This window comes from Pelodiscus sinensis, chromosome 31 (genome assembly GCF_052426305.1).
Source record: "Pelodiscus sinensis isolate ZL-2025 chromosome 31, ASM5242630v1, whole genome shotgun sequence".
NCBI classification, from domain to species: domain Eukaryota; kingdom Metazoa; phylum Chordata; order Testudines; family Trionychidae; genus Pelodiscus; species Pelodiscus sinensis.
Genome location: NC_143082.1, coordinates 892,317 through 912,578, shown reverse-complemented (window position 1 = coordinate 912,578; position 20,262 = coordinate 892,317). Strand labels below are relative to the sequence as shown.

Below are 20,262 nucleotides of genomic sequence, written 5' to 3'. Positions count from 1 at the left end.
GCCCAGGATGTGCAGGGGCCGTGCAGGGGGCCCAGGGTGGTCTGGGCACAGGGGCCGTGCAGGGGGGCCCAGGATGTGCAGGGGCCGTGCACGGGGGGCCCAGGATGTGCAGGGGGCCCAGGGTGGTCTGGGCACAGGGGCCGTGCAGGGGGGCCCAAGATGTGCAGGGGCCGTGCAGGGGGGGCCCAGGATGTGCAGGGGCCGTGCAGGGGGGGCCCAGGATGTGCAGGGGCCGTGCAGGGGGCCCAGGGTGGTCTGGGCACAGGGGCCGTGCAGGGGGGCCCAGGGTGTGCAGGGGCCGTGCAGGGGGGGCCCAGGATGTGCAGGGGCCGTGCAGGGGGCCCAGGGTGGTCTGGGCACAGGGGCCGTGCAGGGGGGCCCAAGATGTGCAGGGGCCGTGCAGGGGGGGCCCAGGATGTGCAGGGGCCGTGCAGGGGGGGCCCAGGATGTGCAGGGGCCGTGCAGGGGGGGCCCAGGATGTGCAGGGGCCGTGCAGGGGGGGCCCAGGATGCGCAGGGGCCGTGCAGGGGGCCCAGGGTGCGCAGGGGCCGTGCAGGGGGCCCAGGATGTGCAGGGGCCGTGCAGGGGGCCCAGGGTGGTCTGGGCACAGGGGCCGTGCAGGGGGCCCAGGATGCGCAGGGGCCGTGCAGGGGAGGCCCAGGATGCGCAGGGGCCGTGCAGGGGGGGCCCAGGATGTGCAGGGGCCGTGCAGGGGGCCCAGGGTGGTCTGGGCACAGGGGCCGTGCAGGGGGGCCCAGGATGTGCAGGGGCCGTGCAGGGGGGGCCCAGGATGTGCAGGGGCCGTGCAGGGGGGGCCCAGGATGCGCAGGGGCCGTGCAGGGGGCCCAGGATGTGCAGGGGCCGTGCAGGGGGCCCAGGATGTGCAGGGGCCGTGCAGGGGGCCCAGGATGTGCAGGGGCCGTGCAGGGGGGCCCAGGATGTGCAGGGGCCGTGCAGGGGGCCCAGGATGTGCAGGGGCCGTGCAGGGGGCCCAGGGTGCGCAGGGGCCGTGCAGGGGGCCCAGGATGTGCAGGGGCCGTGCAGGGGGGCCCAGGATGTGCAGGGGCCGTGCAGGGGGCCCAGGATGTGCAGGGGCCGTGCAGGGGGCCCAGGGTGCGCAGGGGCCGTGCAGGGGGTCCAGGATGCGCAGGGGCCGTGCAGGGGGCCCAGGATGCGCAGGGGCCGTGCAGGGGGGGCCCAGGATGTGCAGGGGCCGTGCAGGGGGCCCAGGGTGCGCAGGGGCCGTGCAGGGGGCCCAGGATGCGCAGGGGCCGTGCAGGGGGCCCAGGATGCGCAGGGGCCGTGCAGGGGGGGCCCAAGATGCACAGGGGCCGTGCAGGGGGCCCAGGATGCGCAGGGGCCGTGCAGGGGGCCCAGGATGCGCAGGGGCCGTGCAGGGGGGGCCCAGGGTGGTCTGGGCGCAGGGGCCGTGCAGGGGGTCCAGGGTGTGCAGGGGCCGTGCAGGGGGGGCCCAGGATGTGCAGGGGCCGTGCAGGGGGGGCCCAGGATGCGCAGGGGCCGTGCAGGGGGCCCAGGATGTGCAGGGGCCGTGCAGGGGGGGCCCAGGATGCGCAGGGGCCGTGCAGGGGGCCCAGGATGCGCAGGGGCCGTGCAGGGGGGGCCCAGGATGCGCAGGGGCCGTGCAGGGGGCCCAGGATGCGCAGGGGCCGTGCAGGGGGCCCAGGATGTGCAGGGGCCGTGCAGGGGGGGCCCAGGATGCGCAGGGGCCGTGCAGGGGGCCCAGGATGCGCAGGGGCCGTGCAGGGGGGGCCCAGGATGCGCAGGGGCCGTGCAGGAGGCCCAGGATGCGCAGGGGCCGTGCAGGGGGCCCAGGATGCGCAGGGGCCGTGCAGGGGGCCCAGGATGCGCAGGGGCCGTGCAGGGGGCCCAGGATGCGCAGGGGCCGTGCAGGGGGGGCCCAGGATGCGCAGGGGCCGTGCAGGGGGGGCCCAGGATGCGCAGGGGCCGTGCAGGGGGGGCCCAGGATGCGCAGGGGCCGTGCAGGGGGCCCAGGATGCGCAGGGGCCGTGCAGGGGGGGCCCAGGATGCGCAGGGGCCGTGCAGGGGGGGCCCAGGATGTGCAGGGGCCGTGCAGGGGGCCCAGGGTGGTCTGGGCACAGGGGCCGTGCAGGGGGGCCCAGGATGTGCAGGGGCCGTGCAGGGGGGGCCCAGGATGTGCAGGGGCCGTGCAGGGGGGGCCCAGGATGCGCAGGGGCCGTGCAGGGGGCCCAGGATGTGCAGGGGCCGTGCAGGGGGCCCAGGGTGCGCAGGGGCCGTGCAGGGGGCCCAGGATGCGCAGGGGCCGTGCAGGGGGGGCCCAGGATGCGCAGGGGCCGTGCAGGGGGCCCAGGATGCGCAGGGGCCGTGCAGGGGGCCCAGGATGCGCAGGGGCCGTGCAGGGGGGGCCCAGGATGTGCAGGGGCCGTGCAGGGGGCCCAGGGTGGTCTGGGCGCAGGGGCCGTGCAGGGGGGCCCAGGATGCGCAGGGGCCGTGCAGGGGGCCCAGGGTGCGCAGGGGCCGTGCAGGGGGGGCCCAGGATGCGCAGGGGCCGTGCAGGGGGCCCAGGATGCGCAGGGGCCGTGCAGGGGGGGCCCAGGATGCGCAGGGGCCGTGCAGGGGGGGCCCAGGATGTGCAGGGGCCGTGCAGGGGGCCCAGGATGCGCAGGGGCCGTGCAGGGGGGGCCCAGGATGCGCAGGGGCCGTGCAGGGGGGGCCCAGGATGCGCAGGGGCCGTGCAGGAGGCCCAGGATGCGCAGGGGCCGTGCAGGGGGGGCCCAGGATGCGCAGGGGCCGTGCAGGGGGCCCAGGATGCGCAGGGGCCGTGCAGGGGGCCCAGGATGCGCAGGGGCCGTGCAGGCGGCCCAGGGTGGTCTGGGCGCAGGGGCCGTGCAGGGGGCCCAGGATGCGCAGGGGCCGTGCAGGGGGCCCAGGGTGGTCTGGGCGCAGGGGCCGTGCAGGGGGGGCCCAGGATGCGCAGGGGCCGTGCAGGGGGCCCAGGGTGCGCAGGGGCCGTGCAGGGGGCCCAGGATGCGCAGGGGCCGTGCAGGGGGCCCAGGATGCGCAGGGGCCGTGCAGGGGGGCCCAGGATGCGCAGGGGCCGTGCAGGGGGCCCAGGATGCGCAGGGGCCGTGCAGGGGGGGCCCAGGATGCGCAGGGGCCGTGCAGGGGGGGCCCAGGATGCGCAGGGGCCGTGCAGGGGGCCCAGGATGCGCAGGGGCCGTGCAGGGGGGGCCCAGGATGCGCAGGGGCCGTGCAGGGGGGGCCCAGGATGCGCAGGGGCCGTGCAGGGGGCCCAGGATGCGCAGGGGCCGTGCAGGGGGGGCCCAGGATGCGCAGGGGCCGTGCAGGGGGCCCAGGATGCGCAGGGGCCGTGCAGGGGGGGCCCAGGATGCGCAGGGGCCGTGCAGGGGGGGCCCAGGATGCGCAGGGGCCGTGCAGGGGGCCCAGGGTGCGCAGGGGCCGTGCAGGGGGCCCAGGATGCGCAGGGGCCGTGCAGGGGGCCCAGGATGCGCAGGGGCCGTGCAGGGGGGGCCCAAGATGCACAGGGGCCGTGCAGGGGGCCCAGGATGCGCAGGGGCCGTGCAGGGGGGGCCCAGGGTGGTCTGGGCGCAGGGGCCGTGCAGGGGGCCCAGGATGCGCAGGGGCCGTGCAGGGGGGGCCCAGGGTGGTCTGGGCGCAGGGGCCGTGCAGGGGGGCCCAGGATGCGCAGGGGCCGTGCAGGGGGCCCAGGGTGGTCTGGGCGCAGGGGCCGTGCAGGGGGGCCCAGGATGCGCAGGGGCCGTGCAGGGGGCCCAGGATGCGCAGGGGCCGTGCAGGGGGCCCAGGATGCGCAGGGGCCGTGCAGGAGGCCCAGGATGCGCAGGGGCCGTGCAGGGGGGGCCCAGGATGCGCAGGGGCCGTGCAGGGGGGGCCCAGGATGCGCAGGGGCCGTGCAGGGGGCCCAGGATGCGCAGGGGCCGTGCAGGGGGCCCAGGATGCGCAGGGGCCGTGCAGGGGGCCCAGGATGCGCAGGGGCCGTACAGGGGGCCCAGGATGCGCAGGGGCCGTGCAGGGGGGGCCCAGGATGCGCAGGGGCCGTGCAGGGGGCCCAGGGTGGTCTGGGGGAGCGTCGTGGGGACCAGCGATGTCACAGCCGGCTCTGCGGCGCAGCGGCCGGCCGGGAGGCGAGGGAGCCAGTGGAAGGAAGGGGGCGGCGGCGCGGGACAGCGGCTGGAGCCGGCGGTTTGGGCCGGGGCCGTGGCTCAGGCGGGGACGACGCGGCGGCGGCAGCACTGGCAGGTGAGGCAGCGCAGGGCCCGCAGGCTGGCGTGGAAGAGCGCGCCGTGGTCGAAGAGCAGGCGGTGGAACGTGCGCACGGAGAGCTCCCCCGAGGGGTCGGCGTATTTCAGCGCCGTCAGCGGCGTGTACAGCGGGTTGGTGAGAGTGCGGAAGGGGGGACGCGACGCCCCAATCACCTGCACCACAGCCTGTGGGGGGGGGCGGTCAGTGCCCTGCAGCATCCGTCTGTCCGTCCTCTCGGCTCGCTCCCCCGCCCGTCTGTCCGTCCTCTCGGCTCGCTCCCCCGCCCGTCTGTCCGTCCTCTCGGCTCGCTCCCCCGCCCGTCTGTCCGTCCTCTCGGCTCGCTCCCCCGCCCGTCTGTCCGTCCTCTCGGCTCGCTCCCCCGCCCGTCTGTCCGTCCTCTCGGCTCGCTCCCCCGTCTGTCTGTCCGTCCTCTCGGTTTGCTCCCCCGTCCGTCTGTCCATCCTCTCGGCTCACTCCCCGTCCATCTGTCCATCTCTCCGCTTGCTTCCCTATCTGTCTGTCCGTCCTCTCAGCTTGCTTCCCCGTCCATCTGTCCTCTTGGCTCGCTCCCCTGTCCCTCCTCCCGGCTCGCTCTCCTGTCCATCTGTCTGTCCTCACAGCTTGCTTCCCCTCTGTCTGTCCATCCTCTCAGCTCGCCACCCCCCCATCCATCCATTCTCTTGGCTCACACCCCCGTCCGTCTGTCCATCCTCTCAGCTCGCTCTCCTCTCCACCTGTCTGTCCTCATGGCTCATGCCCCCATCTGTCCGTCTGCCCGTCCTTATGGCTCACTCACCCTGTCTGTCTGTCTGTCTGTCTGTCTTGCTCACCCCATCTGTCCATCTGCCCGGGCCCACCCAGACCCCACCTGTGCCACCCTCTCATGCCCCCGGTGGCTGGAAGCGGCATTGCAGGTCGTCCCCCCCCCCCCCCCCCGACTGTGGGCCCTCAGTGCCCATGGGGCCGAATCGCCCGCCCGCCTGGCTCAGCTGCCCACCCTGCCACTGCAGCGAGCCCCACCCGCCAGGCAGCGTCCCTGCCCGCGCCCAGCCCCAGGGTCCCCGCCCAGCCCACGCCCTGCCTCTTCGCCCAGCTCCCACCCGTGCCAGACCCGCACCTGGCAGCTGAGTCACCAGGAGCAGCAGGCCCGCAGGCAGAGGCTGGGGGCAGACACTGGGGGGTGCCCCGGTAGCCTCACACCCACCTTGGCCACGGCCTCGGGGCTCTGCCCCATGGTGCTGAAGATCTGGCGGGAGGCGGGCACGTAGACCTCCCGGAAGTAGCGCAGGGTGGCCGGGTCGGTGCCAGGGAACTCGGAGCGGGACACGTCCGCCATCAGCTTCAGCTCGAAGTCCGTGTTCACCGGGCCCGGCTCCACCAGGGACACGCTGCAGGGAGCCGGCGTCAGGGGCTGCGAGCACATGGCTCTCGGCTCCGGGAGCAGGCGGGCGCCAATCCCAGGGTGGGCTCCGTGTTCACGCGTTGCCTGGGCCCACCGAGCAGCCAGCCTGGCGCCTGCACAAGGACCTGCCAGGCTGGGGCTGGAGCCCTGCTCTCCGGCTGGGCATGAGGAGCAACTGGGGGGCCTCCCTACCCCTAGCCCCTCCCTCTGGGCCCCCCTGGGAGGGGGTGGCCGGGTGACACCCTTTGCCTGGGAAGCAAGACAGGCGGGAGGAGGGGCTGGCTGGGGGCTGGGACTAGGAGCTGAGAGTTGGTCAGTCTGGGCTGGCTTGGGGGGCAGGGAGAGGGGGGCTGGGCCAGACTCAGAGCCCCTCCCCCCAGGCTGGGCTGCGCTGGCTGCTCCTGGGCCCTGTACTGACCAGTTTGTGCCGTGCTGGGTCCCTGGGAACCCCCCTATTCTCCCTGCCGGCTGGGAGCCCCCTGGCTGTGGGGCGGGGGGGCAGGGCCTGGGGCTCCCCCCCTCGGAGACGCCTTGACTGGCTGCTCCTGTCTCCTGGGCTAATGAGCGCTGGGCTGCACCCCGCCACCGCTGTTCCACACGGCGGCTGGGTCTGGCTGGCTGGGGGTGGGGCGCAGGCCCCCTGCCTGCCTCGGGAGACCTGCCTGGTGGACTTGCTGCGTGGACGGGGCAGACCCAGGAAGGCTGAAGCCCCACAGGCTTCTTGCCCAGGCGTCGGGGTGTTCAGAGCAGGGAGGCGCCGCCCCAGAGTCCTGGCTGGCCTCCTAGGGTCTGTCTACACTAGCCCCCCAGTTCGAACTAGGAGGGTAATGTAGGATTTGAATTTCCTGGGCTTCATTTGCATCTCGCCGGGCGCCGCCATTTTGAAATCCCCGCTCGTGCGGACTCCCTGCCCGCGGCTCCAGGCGGCTCGAACTAGCTAGTTCGGACCAGGCTTCCTATTGCCACCATCACGCCTCGGGGAGAGCGCAGAGAACTGTCTCCTGGCCCCGCCAACGACGTCCCCCGGAAGGGGAGGGGCTCGGCCACCTCCCCACTGGCCCCGGGTGCAGGCTCGCAGGCCGAAGCTGCAGCGCCCCGCGGTTCCCAGGGAGACCCCTCAGCGGGCCAGCCTCCTGAAGGGTGAACCCCCCCAGGGATAGACCGCGGCCCCCTCCGCCTCTGGGACCACTCCCCCCGTCTGCCGGGGAACCCCTCCTTCGGGCCCCCCGAGGATCACACTCAGGTTCCACCGTGGGCCCCTCCGCCTCTGGGACCACTCCCCCCGTCTGCCGGGGAACCCCTCCTTCGGCCCCCCCGAGGATCACACTCAGGTTCCACCGTGGGCCCCTCCGCCTCTGGGACCACTCCCCCCGTCTGCCAGGGAACCCCTCCTTCGGCCCCCCGAGGATCACACTCAGGTTCCACCGTGGGCCCCTCCGCCTCTGGGACCACTCCCCCCAGTCTGCCGGGGAACCCCTCCTTCGGCCCCCCCGAGGATCACACTCAGGTTCCACCGTAGGCCCCTCCGCCTCTGGGACCACTCCCCCCAGTCTGCCGGGGAACCCCTCCTTCGGCCCCCCGAGGATCACACTCAGGTTCCACCGTGGGCCCCTCCGCCTCTGGGAACACTCCCCCCGTCTGCTGGGGAACCCCTCCTTCGGCCCCCCCGAGGATCACACCCAGGTTCCACCGTGGGCCCCTCCGCCTCTGGGACCACTCCCCCCGTCTGCCGGGGAACCCCTCCTTCGGCCCCCCCGAGGATCACACTCAGGTTCCACCGTGGGCCCCTCCGCGTCTGGGACCACTCCCCCCGTCTGCTGGGGAACCCCTCCTTCGGCCCCCCCGAGGATCACACTCAGGTTCCACCGTAGGCCCCTCCGCCTCTGGGACCACTCCCCCCGTCTGCCGGGGAACCCCTCCTTCGGCCCCCCCGAGGATCACACCCAGGTTCCACCGTGGGCCCCTCCGCCTCTGGGACCACTCCCCCCGTCTGCCGGGGAACCCCTCCTTCGGCCCCCCCGAGGATCACACTCAGGTTCCACCGTAGGCCCCTCCGCCTCTGGGAACACTCCCCCCGTCTGCCGGGGAACCCCTCCTTCGGCCCCCCGAGGATCACACTCAGGTTCCACCGTAGGCCCCTCCGCCTCTGGGACCACTCCCCCCAGTCTGCCGGGGAACCCCTCCTTCGGCCCCCCGAGGATCACACCCAGGTTCCACCGTGGGCCCCTCCGCCTCTGGGACCACTCCCCCCAGTCTGCCGGGGAACCCCTCCTTCGGCCCCCCGAGGATCACACTCAGGTTCCACCGTAGGCCCCTCCGCCTCTGGGACCACTCCCCCCGTCTGCCGGGGAACCCCTCCTTCGGCCCCCCGAGGATCACACTCAGGTTCCACCGTAGGCCCCTCCGCCTCTGGGACCACTCCCCCGTCTGCTGGGGAACCCCTCCTTCGGCCCCCCGAGGATCACACTCAGGTTCCACCGTGGGCCCCTCCGCCTCTGGGACCACTCCTCCCGTCTGCTGGGGAACCCCTCCTTCGGCCCCCCGAGGATCACACTCAGGTTCCACCGTAGGCCCCTCCGCCTCTGGGACCACTCCCCCCAGTCTGCCGGGGAACCCCTCCTTCGGCCCCCCGAGGATCACACTCAGGTTCCACCGTGGGCCCCTCCGCCTCTGGGACCACTCCCCCCAGTCTGCCGGGGAACCCCTCCTTCGGCCCCCCCGAGGATCATACTCAGGTTCCACCGTGGGCCCCTCCGCCTCTGGGACCACTCCCCCCAGTCTGCCGGGGAACCCCTCCTTCGGCCCCCCCGAGGATCACACTCAGGTTCCACCGTAGGCCCCTCCGCCTCTGGGACCACTCCCCCCAGTCTGCCGGGGAACCCCTCCTTCGGCCCCCCGAGGATCACACCCAGGTTCCACCGTGGGCCCCTCCGCCTCTGGGACCACTCCCCCCAGTCTGCCGGGGAACCCCTCCTTCGGCCCCCCCGAGGATCATACTCAGGTTCCACCGTGGGCCCCTCCGCCTCTGGGACCACTCCCCCCAGTCTGCCGGGGAACCCCTCCTTCGGCCCCCCGAGGATCACACCCAGGTTCCACCGTGGGCCCCTCCGCCTCTGGGACCACTCCCCCCAGTCTGCCGGGGAACCCCTCCTTCGGCCCCCCGAGGATCACACTCAGGTTCCACCGTAGGCCCCTCCGCCTCTGGGACCACTCCCCCCGTCTGCCGGGGAACCCCTCCTTCGGCCCCCCGAGGATCACACTCAGGTTCCACCGTAGGCCCCTCCGCCTCTGGGACCACTCCCCCGTCTGCTGGGGAACCCCTCCTTCGGCCCCCCGAGGATCACACTCAGGTTCCACCGTGGGCCCCTCCGCCTCTGGGACCACTCCTCCCGTCTGCTGGGGAACCCCTCCTTCGGCCCCCCGAGGATCACACTCAGGTTCCACCGTAGGCCCCTCCGCCTCTGGGACCACTCCCCCCAGTCTGCCGGGGAACCCCTCCTTCGGCCCCCCTGAGGATCACACTCAGGTTCCACCGTGGGCCCCTCCGCCTCTGGGACCACTCCCCCCAGTCTGCCGGGGAACCCCTCCTTCGGCCCCCCGAGGATCACACCCAGGTTCCACCGTGGGCCCCTCCGCCTCTGGGACCACTCCCCCCGTCTGCCGGGGAACCCCTCCTTCGGCCCCCCCGAGGATCACACTCAGGTTCCACCGTAGGCCCCTCCGCCTCTGGGACCACTCCCCCCGTCTGCCGGGGAACCCCTCCTTCGGCCCCCCCGAGGATCACACTCAGGTTCCACCGTAGGCCCCTCTGCCTCTGGGACCACTCCCCCCAGTCTGCCGGGGAACCCCTCCTTCGGCCCCCCGAGGATCACACTCAGGTTCCACCGTGGGCCCCTCCGCCTCTGGGACCACTCCCCCCAGTCTGCCGGGGAACCCCTCCTTCGGCCCCCCCGAGGATCACACTCAGGTTCCACCGTGGGCCCCTCCGCCTCTGGGACCACTCCCCCCAGTCTGCCGGGGAACCCCTCCTTCGGCCCCCCGAGGATCACACTCAGGTTCCACCGTGGACCCCTCCGCCTCTGGGACCACTCCCCCCAGTCTGCCGGGGAACCCCTCCTTCGGCCCCCCCGAGGATCACACTCAGGTTCCACCGTAGGCCCCTCCGCCTCTGGGACCACTCCCCCCAGTCTGCCGGGGAACCCCTCCTTCGGCCCCCCCGAGGATCACACTCAGGTTCCACCGTAGGCCCCTCCGCCTCTGGGACCACTCCCCCCGTCTGCCGGGGAACCCCTCCTTCGGCCCCCCCGAGGATCACACTCAGGTTCCACCGTGGGCCCCTCCGCCTCTGGGACCACTCCCCCCAGTCTGCCGGGGAACCCCTCCTTCGGCCCCCCGAGGATCACACCCAGGTTCCACCGTGGGCCCCTCCGCCTCTGGGACCACTCCCCCAGTCTGCCGGGGAACCCCTCCTTCGGCCCCCCCGAGGATCACACTCAGGTTCCACCGTGGACCCCTCCGCCTCTGGGACCACTCCCCCCAGTCTGCCGGGGAACCCCTCCTTCGGCCCCCCCGAGGATCACACTCAGGTTCCACCGTGGGCCCCTCCGCCTCTGGGACCACTCCCCCCGTCTGCCGGGGAACCCCTCCTTCGGCCCCCCCGAGGATCACACTCAGGTTCCACCGTGGGCCCCTCCGCCTCTGGGACCACTCCCCAGTCTGCCGGGGAACCCCTCCTTCGGCCCCCCCGAGGATCATACTCAGGTTCCACCGTAGGCCCCTCCACCCCCTTCTTTCTCTTGCGTCCCAGTCCACAGGCTGCAATCCATCCCACCGCTGCCACCAGTGTAACAGAGGTGTGGGCACCCCTCCACCCACGCTCAGCCCCAAACTCCCCTCCCCCCACACTCCCCTCCCGGGCACCCTCCCTCTCCCCTCCTGGCCACTGGCACTCACAAGACGTGGAACTGGAGGAGCTGCACGGCCAGGCTCTCGCAGAAACCCTCCATGGCGAACTTGGAGGCGGCATAGACGTCATTAAATACAATGCCTGCGGAGTCACCGGGGGTCCATTTGTTACTGTCCACAGCCCCTGCATTGTCCCCGCCTCCCCTGCTAACTGCCCCCCAGTGCTCCCCAACCTCTGACCCAGCCCCCACTGCCCCCCAGTGCTCCCCAACCTCTGCCCCAGCCCCACTGGACCCTGCTGCTCCCCAACCTCTGCCCCAGCCCCCACTGGACCCTGCTGCTCCCCAACCTCTGCCCCAGCCCCCACTGGACCCTGCTGCTCCCCAACCTCTGCCCCAGCCCCCACTGGACCCTGCTGCTCCCCAACCTCTGCCCCAGCCCCCACTGGACCCTGCTGCTCCCCAACCTCTGCCCCAGCCCCCACTGGACCCTGCTGCTCCCCAACCTCTGCCCCCAGCCCCCACTGGACCCTGCTGCTCCCCAACCTCTGACCCAGCCCCCACTGGACCCTGCTGCTCCCCAACCTCTGCCCCAACCCCCACTGGACCCTCCTGCTCCCCAACCTCTGCCCCAGCCCCCACTGGACCCTCCTGCTCCCCAACCTCTGCCCCCAGCCCCCACTGGACCCTCCTGCTCCCCAACCTCTGCCCCAGCCCCCACTGGACCCTCCTGCTCCCCAACCTCTGCCCCCAGCCCCCACTGGACCCTCCTGCTCCCCAACCTCTGCCCCAGCCCCCACTGGACCCTGCTGCTCCCCAACCTCTGCCCCAACCCCCACTGGACCCTGCTGCTCCCCAACCTCTGCCCCCACCCCCACTGGACCCTGGTGCTCCCCAACCTCTGCCCCCACCCCCACTGGACCCTGCTGCTCCCCAACCTCTGCCCCAGCCCCCACTGGACCCTGGTGCTCCCCAACCTCTGCCCCAACCCCCACTGGACCCTCCTGCTCCCCAACCTCTGCCCTAGCCCCCACTGGACCCTGCTGCTCCCCACAATCCCCCTCACCCTGCAGCCCCATCACGCTGCTCATCACCACGATGTGGCCACTCTGGCGCTGCTTCATGTCAGGCAGCACGGCCTGCACCATGCGCACGGCGCCGAAGAAGTTGGTGTCGAAGACGCGCTTCATCTCTGCGATGCTGATGCTCTCGATGGGCCCGATCTGCCCCACGCCCGCGTTGTTCACTGGGGGGAGACGCTCAGAGCCCCTGGCCTGGCGTGGGGCAGAGAGCACAGCCCCCCTGGCCCCGTCCCCCCAGCTCAGCCCCCCTCCCCCCAGCTCAGCCCCCGCTGGCCCCGTCCCCCCAGCTCAGCCCCCCCTCCCCCCCAGCTCAGCCCCCGCTGGCCCCGTCCCCCCAGCTCAGCCCCCCCTCCCCCCCAGCTCAGCCCCCGCTGGCCCCATCCCCCCAGCTCAGCCCCCTTCCCCCCAGCTCAGCCCCCGCTGGCCCAATCCCCCCAGCTCAGCCCCCCTCCCCCCCAGCTCAGCCCCCGCTGGCCCCGTCCCCCCAGCTCCGCCCCCGCTGGCCCCGTCCCCCCAGCTCAGCCCCTGCTGGCCCAATCCTCCCAGCTCAGCCCCCCTCCCCCCCAGCTCAGCCCCCGCTGGCCCCGTCCCCCCAGCTCAGCCTCCGCTGGCCCCGTCCCCCCAGCTCAGCCCCCGCTGGCCCCGTCCCCCCAGCTCAGCCCCCCTCCCCCCCAGCTCAGCCCCCGCTGGCCCCGTCCCCCCAGCTCAGCCCCCCCTCCCCCCCAGCTCAGCCCCCGCTGGCCCCGTCCCCCCAGCTCCGCCCCCGCTGGCCCCGTCCCCCCAGCTCAGCCCCTGCTGGCCCAATCCTCCCAGCTCAGCCCCCCTCCCCCCCAGCTCAGCCCCCGCTGGCCCCGTCCCCCCAGCTCAGCCTCCGCTGGCCCCGTCCCCCCAGCTCAGCCCCCGCTGGCCCCGTCCCCCCAGCTCAGCCCCCCTCCCCCCCAGCTCAGCCCCCGCTGGCCCCGTCCCCCCAGCTCAGCCCCCCCTCCCCCCCAGCTCAGCCCCCGCTGGCCCCATCCCCCCAGCTCAGCCCCCCTTCTCCCCAGCTCAGCCCGTGTGACGGCGCGTTGGGGGTTCCCCGTCTCCTGCACCCCGAAATGGCACAAACAGACTGTACCAGCCAGTGGAATTGAGGGTGGTTTATTGCTCCTCCAGCACAGCGCAGCACAGATGTAATCTGGTTACAGGAACTGGGCTAGGATGCCTCAGGCCCCCTTGAGATGGGGGAGACTGGGCCCCTAAACCTCCAGCTCCTCTCCCTAGGCTGTCTCATCCATCCTCACAGACAGCCACCAACCAACTCACTTCCAGCCCTGCCCCCCAGCCAAGGCAGCATCCACCTTCCTTTGTTCCTCTCCATGGGGGGTGTCTGGCCACTGGTTTGCATAGTGACTCATCCTGTTTTGCTGGGTCGTGGTACCCACGGCAGCCAGTGGGGGTTCCCCCAGAGCCAGCAGCATAGAAACCAGCCAGGTACCCCCACTACGTCACAGTTCTCCCCCCTCCGAGAGCGAACTGAGCAGGGTCACTCCGCTCGTGACCTAGGGAAGTTCGGGTCCTCTGCGTGGGAACCCGCCCCGGGGACATGGGTGCTCCCCTTGACTCGGGCCGGCCGTGGCGAGGCCCCACATGAATTGGCTTCCCTCTGTCCACTCGCCGCCCCGCTCCAGGGCGACTGGCGCAGGCCTGTCCTCGGGGGTCACACCCACCCTTCCACTGGCCTTGATCTCTGGCCAGGGTCTCTCGGGCCGGGGCCATGAGCCCAGTGAGCCTTCTCTGGACAGCCAGGGCGGCTTCCACCCCCGATGCTCCATCCAGGGAGGACTTCCCCTCCCATAACTCTCTCAGCCAGCCCAGAGGGTCTATCTGGGGTAGAGACCCCCAAGCCGCTTTCCTACTGTCTTGGGCCTTCCCGCCCCTCTGGCAGGAGTCACAGGACCGGCAGTACCGCTGCACGGCTGTAAAGATTCCCGGCCAATAGAAGTGCTGGAGCAGCCTCAGCCGGGTGCTCCGGATCCCCTGGTGGCCCCCAACCGGGACATCGTGGGCCAAATACAGCAGCTTGAGGCGATACTTTCGGGGGACGACCAGCTGCCGCTCTACCCTCCATGCCCTCGCCTTCCTGGGGGGGAGCCACTCACGGAACAGGAGCCCACGCTCCCGCAGGAATCTCTCCTGGCCACCTCTCCCCCGGGGCTGAGCTGCACGGAGGCCAGCCTGGTCCCTCAGCCTCTGCAAGGAGGGGTCTGCCTGCACCTCAGCCTGGAATTCAGCTGCTGAGGCAGGGATCGGGACCTGTCCCCCACCTCTGCCTAGGTCCGGAGTCCCAGCCTGGCTGGACCCCGTGTCCACTGGGATGGGACCCTGAGGACGCTGCCAGGAGTCCTTCCCTGGACCCACGTTGTCAGCCCCCCGCTGGCTCTGGCTCCAGGTAGTGACTAGAGCCCGCTGGGATTCATGGGGCCACTCCTCTAGGTCATTCCCCATCAGCACCTCGGTGGGCAAGTGCGGGTGCACCCCCACTTCCTTGAGGCCCTCCTTGGCCCCCCATTTCAGATGCACCCGGGCTACAGACACCTTAAACGGGGACCCATCTATGCCCTTCAGGGTCAGCTGCGCGTGGGGTAGTATCCGCTCCGGGGCCACTATGTCGGATCGGGCCAGAGTCACCTCCGCCCCCGTGTCCCAGAAGCCCGTCACCTTCCTACCATCCACCTCCAGGGGTATGAGGCACTCGCTCCGCAGGGGCCGTCCTGCCCCCACCCGGTACACGGAGAAATCCGCCTCCTGAGAATCAGACCTCCCAGGGGAGGTGCACTGAGCATCCTTCCCCTCTCTCTGAGCTGAGGTTTGCCTGCCAGCCCCTGCCTCTGGGGCAGCCTGCCCTTCCTCCCGCCCCAGCCAGTTAACCCTGGAAAGTCCCCGGTCCTGGGACCTGGTGCACTGAGCCCTCTTGTGGCCTTTTTGCCCACAGCGATGGCAAGTTAGGCTTTGGGCTGTCTCTGTCCAGGGCCTGGCTGGTTTTCTGGGGTATCGATGACTGGTCCTGGTCCCCGGGGCTCGCCTCGGAGGTGTCTCTCTCCGTTGCTCCGCCGGGAACTGGTCTCTGCGCGATTCTCCTTCTCTCCGGGACTCCCGTTCAGCCCCGGACCGGCTCTCCGTGAACTCATCCGCCAGTCTCCCGGCCTCCTGGGGGTTCTCTGGTCTCCGGTCCTTGAGCCACAGCCTCAGTTTGGGTGGGCACGCTTCATAGAACTGCTCCATCATGACCAGCTTGAGCAGCTCCTCTGCGGTCTGGGCTCCGACTCCAGACACCCACTTGCGGCAGTATTGCGCCAGGCGGGAGGCCAGGTCCACATAGGTCTCCCGTGGCCCTTTCTGTACCCCCCGGAACTTCTTCCTGTACATCTCGGGGGTCAGCCCGAACTTATGCAGCAGGGCCTCCTTGACTCGGTTGTAATCCCCTGGCTGTAGGTCCTCCAGCTGACTGAGCACTCCGGCCGCCTCCTGGCTCAGTGCGGGGATGAGCTCCTGCAGCCAGTCAGCTGGGGGAACCCGTTGCAGTCCACAGGCCCTCTCAAAGGCACTGAGGAACCCGTCTATGTCACCCATGTCCTTCAATTGGGCCACCATGAGCCTCTCCAAGCGTCTGGCAGCCCTGAGACCCTGGGGCCCATCCGCACTTGGCGCAGCCGGTGCCCCGCCGGTTCTCCGCTCTGCCATGGCCAGCTCATGCTGCCGCTGCCTCTCTCGATCTTGGCGCTCCTTCTCTCGGTCCTCTACTTCCAATTCCCTGATCCGCAGCTGGATCTCCAGGCGCCGCAGCTCCGCTGGGCTGGCCCCTGCCCTAGATGGGCTACTTGCAGGCCTCCCGGGAGACGCTGTCTCATCTCTCCGGTGGGTTCCAGCGCTCCTCCCCCTCTCTGAGCCTGACACACTCTCAGGGGGGGTCTGGCTGCTTCCCCTGGGGACAAGATCCTGGCCCTGTGGCTGGTCATTCTCTTCCAGCTGGGTAATCAGCTGGGCCTTGGTTGCTTTCCGCACAGGCAAGCCCCTCTCTCTGCACAGCCCCACCAGCTCTGCCTTCAAGAGTTGGGCGTAGGCCATCTGCCCGCTGGTCCCCTCGGTGCGGACTCACCAGTCTAGTGCTGCAGCGCCCCACGATTCCCAGGAACCGCTTCGCTCTGTCTCCAGCACGCCTGGCTCCAGGGCTCTTGCTTCTACTGCGCCTTGTCGCTTGCCGCTGGGAGCTTCATCCACGGGGTGCAGTGCATCCCACTCCTGACACCAGTGTGACGGCGCGTTGGGGGTTCCCCGTCTCCTGCACCCCGAAATGGCACAAACAGACTGTACCAGCCAGTGGAATTGAGGGTGGTTTATTGCTCCTCCAGCACAGCGCAGCACAGATGTAATCTGGTTACAGGAACTGGGCTAGGATGCCTCAGGCCCCCTTGAGATGGGGGAGACTGGGCCCCTAAACCTCCAGCTCCTCTCCCTAGGCTGTCTCATCCATCCTCACAGACAGCCACCAACCAACTCACTTCCAGCCCTGCCCCCCAGCCAAGGCAGCATCCACCTTCCTTTGTTCCTCTCCATGGGGGGTGTCTGGCCACTGGTTTGCATAGTGACTCATCCTGTTTTGCTGGGTCGTGGTACCCACGGCAGCCAGTGGGGGTTCCCCCAGAGCCAGCAGCATAGAAACCAGCCAGGTACCCCCACTACGTCACAGCCCCCGCTGGCCCAATCCCCCCAGCTCAGCCCCCCTCCCCCCCAGCTCAGCCCCCGCTGGCCCCGTCCCCCCAGCTCAGCCCCCGCTGGCCCCGTCCCCCCAGCTTAGCCTCCGCTGGACCCTCCCCCCTGATGAGCCCCCTCCAGCCCCTTCCCCCCCCAGCTCAGCACCTGTCAACCCCCCCCGGGTGAGCCCCTGCCAGACCTTGCCCCCCAGCTCGACCCTCACCGGCCCGTCTCTGCCCCCTGGCTGTGCCCAGCCTCACCCAGCACGTCCACCCGGCGCTCGGGGATGCTGCCCAGGCACTCGGCCACCGAGGCGTCGCTGCAGACGTCCAGGCGCTGGATGCTCAGGGTCCTGCCCAGGGCCGTGCCCGCCGCCCGCTCCAGCATCTCCTTCTTCTGCAGGTCCCGCATGGTGGCGATGACTGGAGGGGGAGCGGCGCTGAGGGGCCGGGGCAACATGGGGGCCAGCCACGGCCCTGAGCGCCCCCCCCCCGCCCGGCACGGCCCCTACTGCCCCGCCCCCCCGCCCGGCACGGCCCTGAGCGCCCCCCCCTGCCCGGCACAGCCCTGAGCGCCCCCCCCGCCCGGCACGGCCCCTACTGCCCTGCCCCCCCCGCCCGGCACAGCCCTGAGCGCCCCCCCCTGCCCGGCACAGCCCTGAGCGCCCCCCCCGCCCGGCACGGCCGCTACTGCCCTGCCCCCCCGGCCTGGCACGGCCGCTACTGCCCTGCCCCCCCTGCCCGGCACGGCCGCTACTGCCCTGCCCCCCCTGCCCGGCACGGCCCTGAGCGCCCCCCCTGCCCGGCACGGCCCTGAGCGCCCCCCCCATCCGGCACGGCCCTGAGCGCCCCCCCCCGCCCGGCACGGCCGCTACTGCCCCACCCCCCCCGCCCGGCACGGCCGCTACTGCCCCACCCCCCCCGCCTGGCACGGCCGCTACTGCCCCACCCCCCCCGCCCGGCACGGCCGCTACTGCCCTGGCCCCCCCCCCTCCCGGCACGGCCGCTACTGCCCTGCCCCCCCCGCCTGGCACGGCCCTGAGCGCCCCCCCCGCCCGGCACGGCCGCTACTGCCCTGCCCCCCCCGCCTGGCACGGCCGCTACTGCCCTGCCCCCCCCCCCCCCGGCCTGGCAGCGGCGGGGGAGGGGCTGGCTCAGAGTCACAGGGTTAAAGGGTCAAGCCGGGATTCTCGCTCCCTAAGAGGCTTTGGTGTCACGGTGCCTAATCCCCAGTGACTGAGCCCCTGCGTGTGGCTGCGTGTGCTCGGCGTGTCCATGTGTGTTCTGTGTGCTCCGCGTGTGGCTGCGTGTGGCTGCATGTGCTCCATGTGTCCATGTGTGTTCTGTGTGCTCCGCGTGTGGCCGCGTGTGGCTGCGTGTGCTCCGCGTGTCCATGTGTGTTCTGTGTGCTCCGCGTGTGGCCGCATGTGGCTGCGTGTGCTCCGTGTGTCCATGTGTGTTCTGTGTGCTCCGCGTGTGGCTGCATGTGCTCCGCGTGTCCATGTGTGTTCTGTGTGCTCCGCGTGTGGCCGCATGTGGCTGCGTGTGCTCCGCGTGTCCATGTGTGTTCTGTGTGCTCCGCGTGTGGCTGCGTGTGCTCCGCGTGTCCATGTGTGTTCTGTGTGCTCCGCATGTGGCTGCGTGTGCTCCGCGTGTCCATGTGTGTTCTGTGTGCTCCGCGAGTGGCCGCATGTGGCTGCGTGTGCTCCGCGTGTCCACGTGTGTTCTGTGTGCTCCGCGTGCGCCCGCATGTGGCCATGTGCGCTCCGCGTGTCCATGTGTGTTCTGTGTGCTCCGCATGTGGCCATGTGCGCTCCGCGTGTCCATGTGTGTTCTGTGTGCTCCGTGTGTGGCCACGTGTGCTCCGCGTGTCCATGTGTGTTCTGTGTGCTCCGCGTGCGCCCGCATGTGGCCACGTGCGCTCCGCGTGTGCTCTCTGTTTTGTGTTTGGCTGGGGGGCTACTCCATGCATTCAACTCTGCTCAGCCCCATTGCTCCGTGTGGGGCTGTGACGGTGCGTTGGGATCCCCCGTCTCCTGCACCCCCGAAATGGCACGAACAGACTCCCCCAGCCAGTAGAATTGAGGGTGGTTCATTGCTCCTCCACGATACAGCACAGATGTCATCTGGTTACAGGAACTGGGGGCTAAGAGGCCTCAGTGCCCCCCCTTTGAGATAGGGGAGTCCCAGCCCCCCCCCCCCAGCTCCTTCTCCCCTGCTTTCCAGCCAGGAACTAACCACCTCTCCTCCAGCCCTGCCCCCAGCCAGGGCAGCATCCACCTCCCTTTGTTCCTCCCCATGGGGGGTGGCTGGTCAGACCAGTTTGGAGCCCCCTTTGCATAATGACTCCCCCTTCCCTGCTGGGTCTTGCTCCAGACAGCAGAGGTCCCACAGCCCAGCAAGGCCCCCCCACTACGGCACAGGGGCCTACGAGGGGGGTTCAGCCCCAGACAGAGGCAGCTGCCCCAAATCAGCCACTGGGGTCAGGCCCCTGGCTCTGAGCAGGGCGGGGGTGGGGCAGCTGGGGGAGGGTCATGCCCTGGCTGGGGGGGGGGTGTTATACAAGTGCCCTCCTGGTGGCCCCGCAATCGGCTCTGCCGGCTAATCCCCAGGGATGGGGCCGGGGGGGGGCAGGGCACTGGCTGGGGGCAGCAGGTCCCCCCACTGGCTGGGCCTCAATGCAGCCCCTAGGCCAGGCCTTGCTGGGAGCAGAGGGTGTCGGGGCCAGGACTGCAGGACCCCCCCATGGGGGAAAGAGCCGGAGCCAGGGGCAGCCCCTTCCTCATTCTGCCCCCCGTCCCATTCTGCCCCCCTGCCCCGTTCTGCCCCCCGTCCCGTTCTGCCCCTGCCCCGTTCTGCCCCCCTGCCCCGTTCTGCCCCCCGTCCCGTTCTGCCCCCTGCCCCGTTCTGCCCCCCTTCCCCATTCTGCCCCCCGTCCCGTTCTGCCCCCCGTCCCGTTCTGCCCCCGTCCCGTTCTGCCCCCCCGCCCCGTTCTGCCCCCCCGCTCCATGGACCCTCACCCTGGAAGCGCTGCCCAGGGTCCTGCGCCAGCTGCACGGCCACTCGGAGCCCGATGCCCGAGGAGCAGCCGGTGACCAGCACCGTCCTCGGCGCCGCGCTGCCCATGGCTGAGCCGCACGGCCCCAGGGCTCCGAGGGGATCAGACCCGGCATCACGTGGGGCTGGGATCAGCCGCTCCTGGCAGCCCTGAGCCCGGCGGGGCAGGGACGGTGGGTTCTGGCCTGGCCCCCTTCCGCCTGCTGCCTCGGCCCCTGGCCCCAGGGCCTTGGCCCCCACCCCTCTCGCCCCCACCCACACAGCCCCTGGCCCCCACCCCTCTCGCCCCCACCCACACAGCCCCTGGCCCCCACCCCTCTCGCCCCCACCCGCACAGCCCCTAGCCCCCACCCCTCTCGCCCCCACCCACACAGCCCCTAACCCCCACCCCTCTCACCCCCACCCACACAGCCCCTGGCCCCCACCCCTCTCGCCCCCACCCACACAGCCCCTAACCCCCATCCCTCTCGCCCCCACCCGCACAGCCCCTGGCCCCCACCCCTCTCGCCCCCACCCACACAGCCCCTAACCCCCATCCCTCTCGCCCCCACCCGCACAGCCCCTGGCCCCCACCCCTCTCGCCCCCACCCACACAGCCCCTGGCCCCCACCCCTCTCGCCCCCACCCGCACAGCCCCTGGCCCCCACCCCTCTCGCCCCCACCCGCACAGCCCCTAGCCCCCACCCCTCTCACCCCGACCCCACACAGCCCCTGGCCCCCACCCCTCTCGCCCCCACCCGCACAGCCCCTGGCCCTCACCCCTCTTGCCCCCACCTGCACAGCCCCTGGCCCCCACCCCTCTCACC

At 71.7% G+C, this 20,262-nt stretch overlaps 1 protein-coding gene across 1 annotated transcript; it reads right to left on the bottom strand.

The window, feature by feature from the left end:
• Nucleotides 1–4,071: 4,071 nt before the first annotated feature.
• RDH8 (retinol dehydrogenase 8) lies at nucleotides 4,072–19,721 on the bottom strand. Its single transcript, XM_075902510.2, has 6 exons — nucleotides 19,420–19,721; nucleotides 16,661–16,822; nucleotides 11,654–11,833; nucleotides 10,637–10,730; nucleotides 5,486–5,669; nucleotides 4,072–4,466 (listed from the first exon to the last, which is right to left on the bottom strand). The coding sequence occupies exons 1-6, from the start codon at nucleotides 19,523–19,525 to the stop codon at nucleotides 4,242–4,244; spliced, it is 951 nt and encodes a 316-aa protein (XP_075758625.2). The 5' UTR covers nucleotides 19,526–19,721; the 3' UTR covers nucleotides 4,072–4,241.
• Nucleotides 19,722–20,262: the final 541 nt, after the last annotated feature.

Coding starts and splice junctions, on each gene's coding strand:
- RDH8 (XM_075902510.2), bottom strand. CDS start 19,525: ATGGGCAGCGCGGCGCCGAGGACGGTGCTGGTCACCGGCTGCTCCTCG. Junction 16,823..19,419: donor CCCTGGGCAGCGCTTCCAGG/GTGAGGGTCCAT, acceptor CTCCCCCTCCAG/TCATCGCCACCATGCGGGAC. Junction 5,670..10,636: donor CTCCTCCAGTTCCACGTCTT/GTGAGTGCCAGT, acceptor GGCTCCCTGCAG/CGTGTCCCTGGTGGAGCCGG.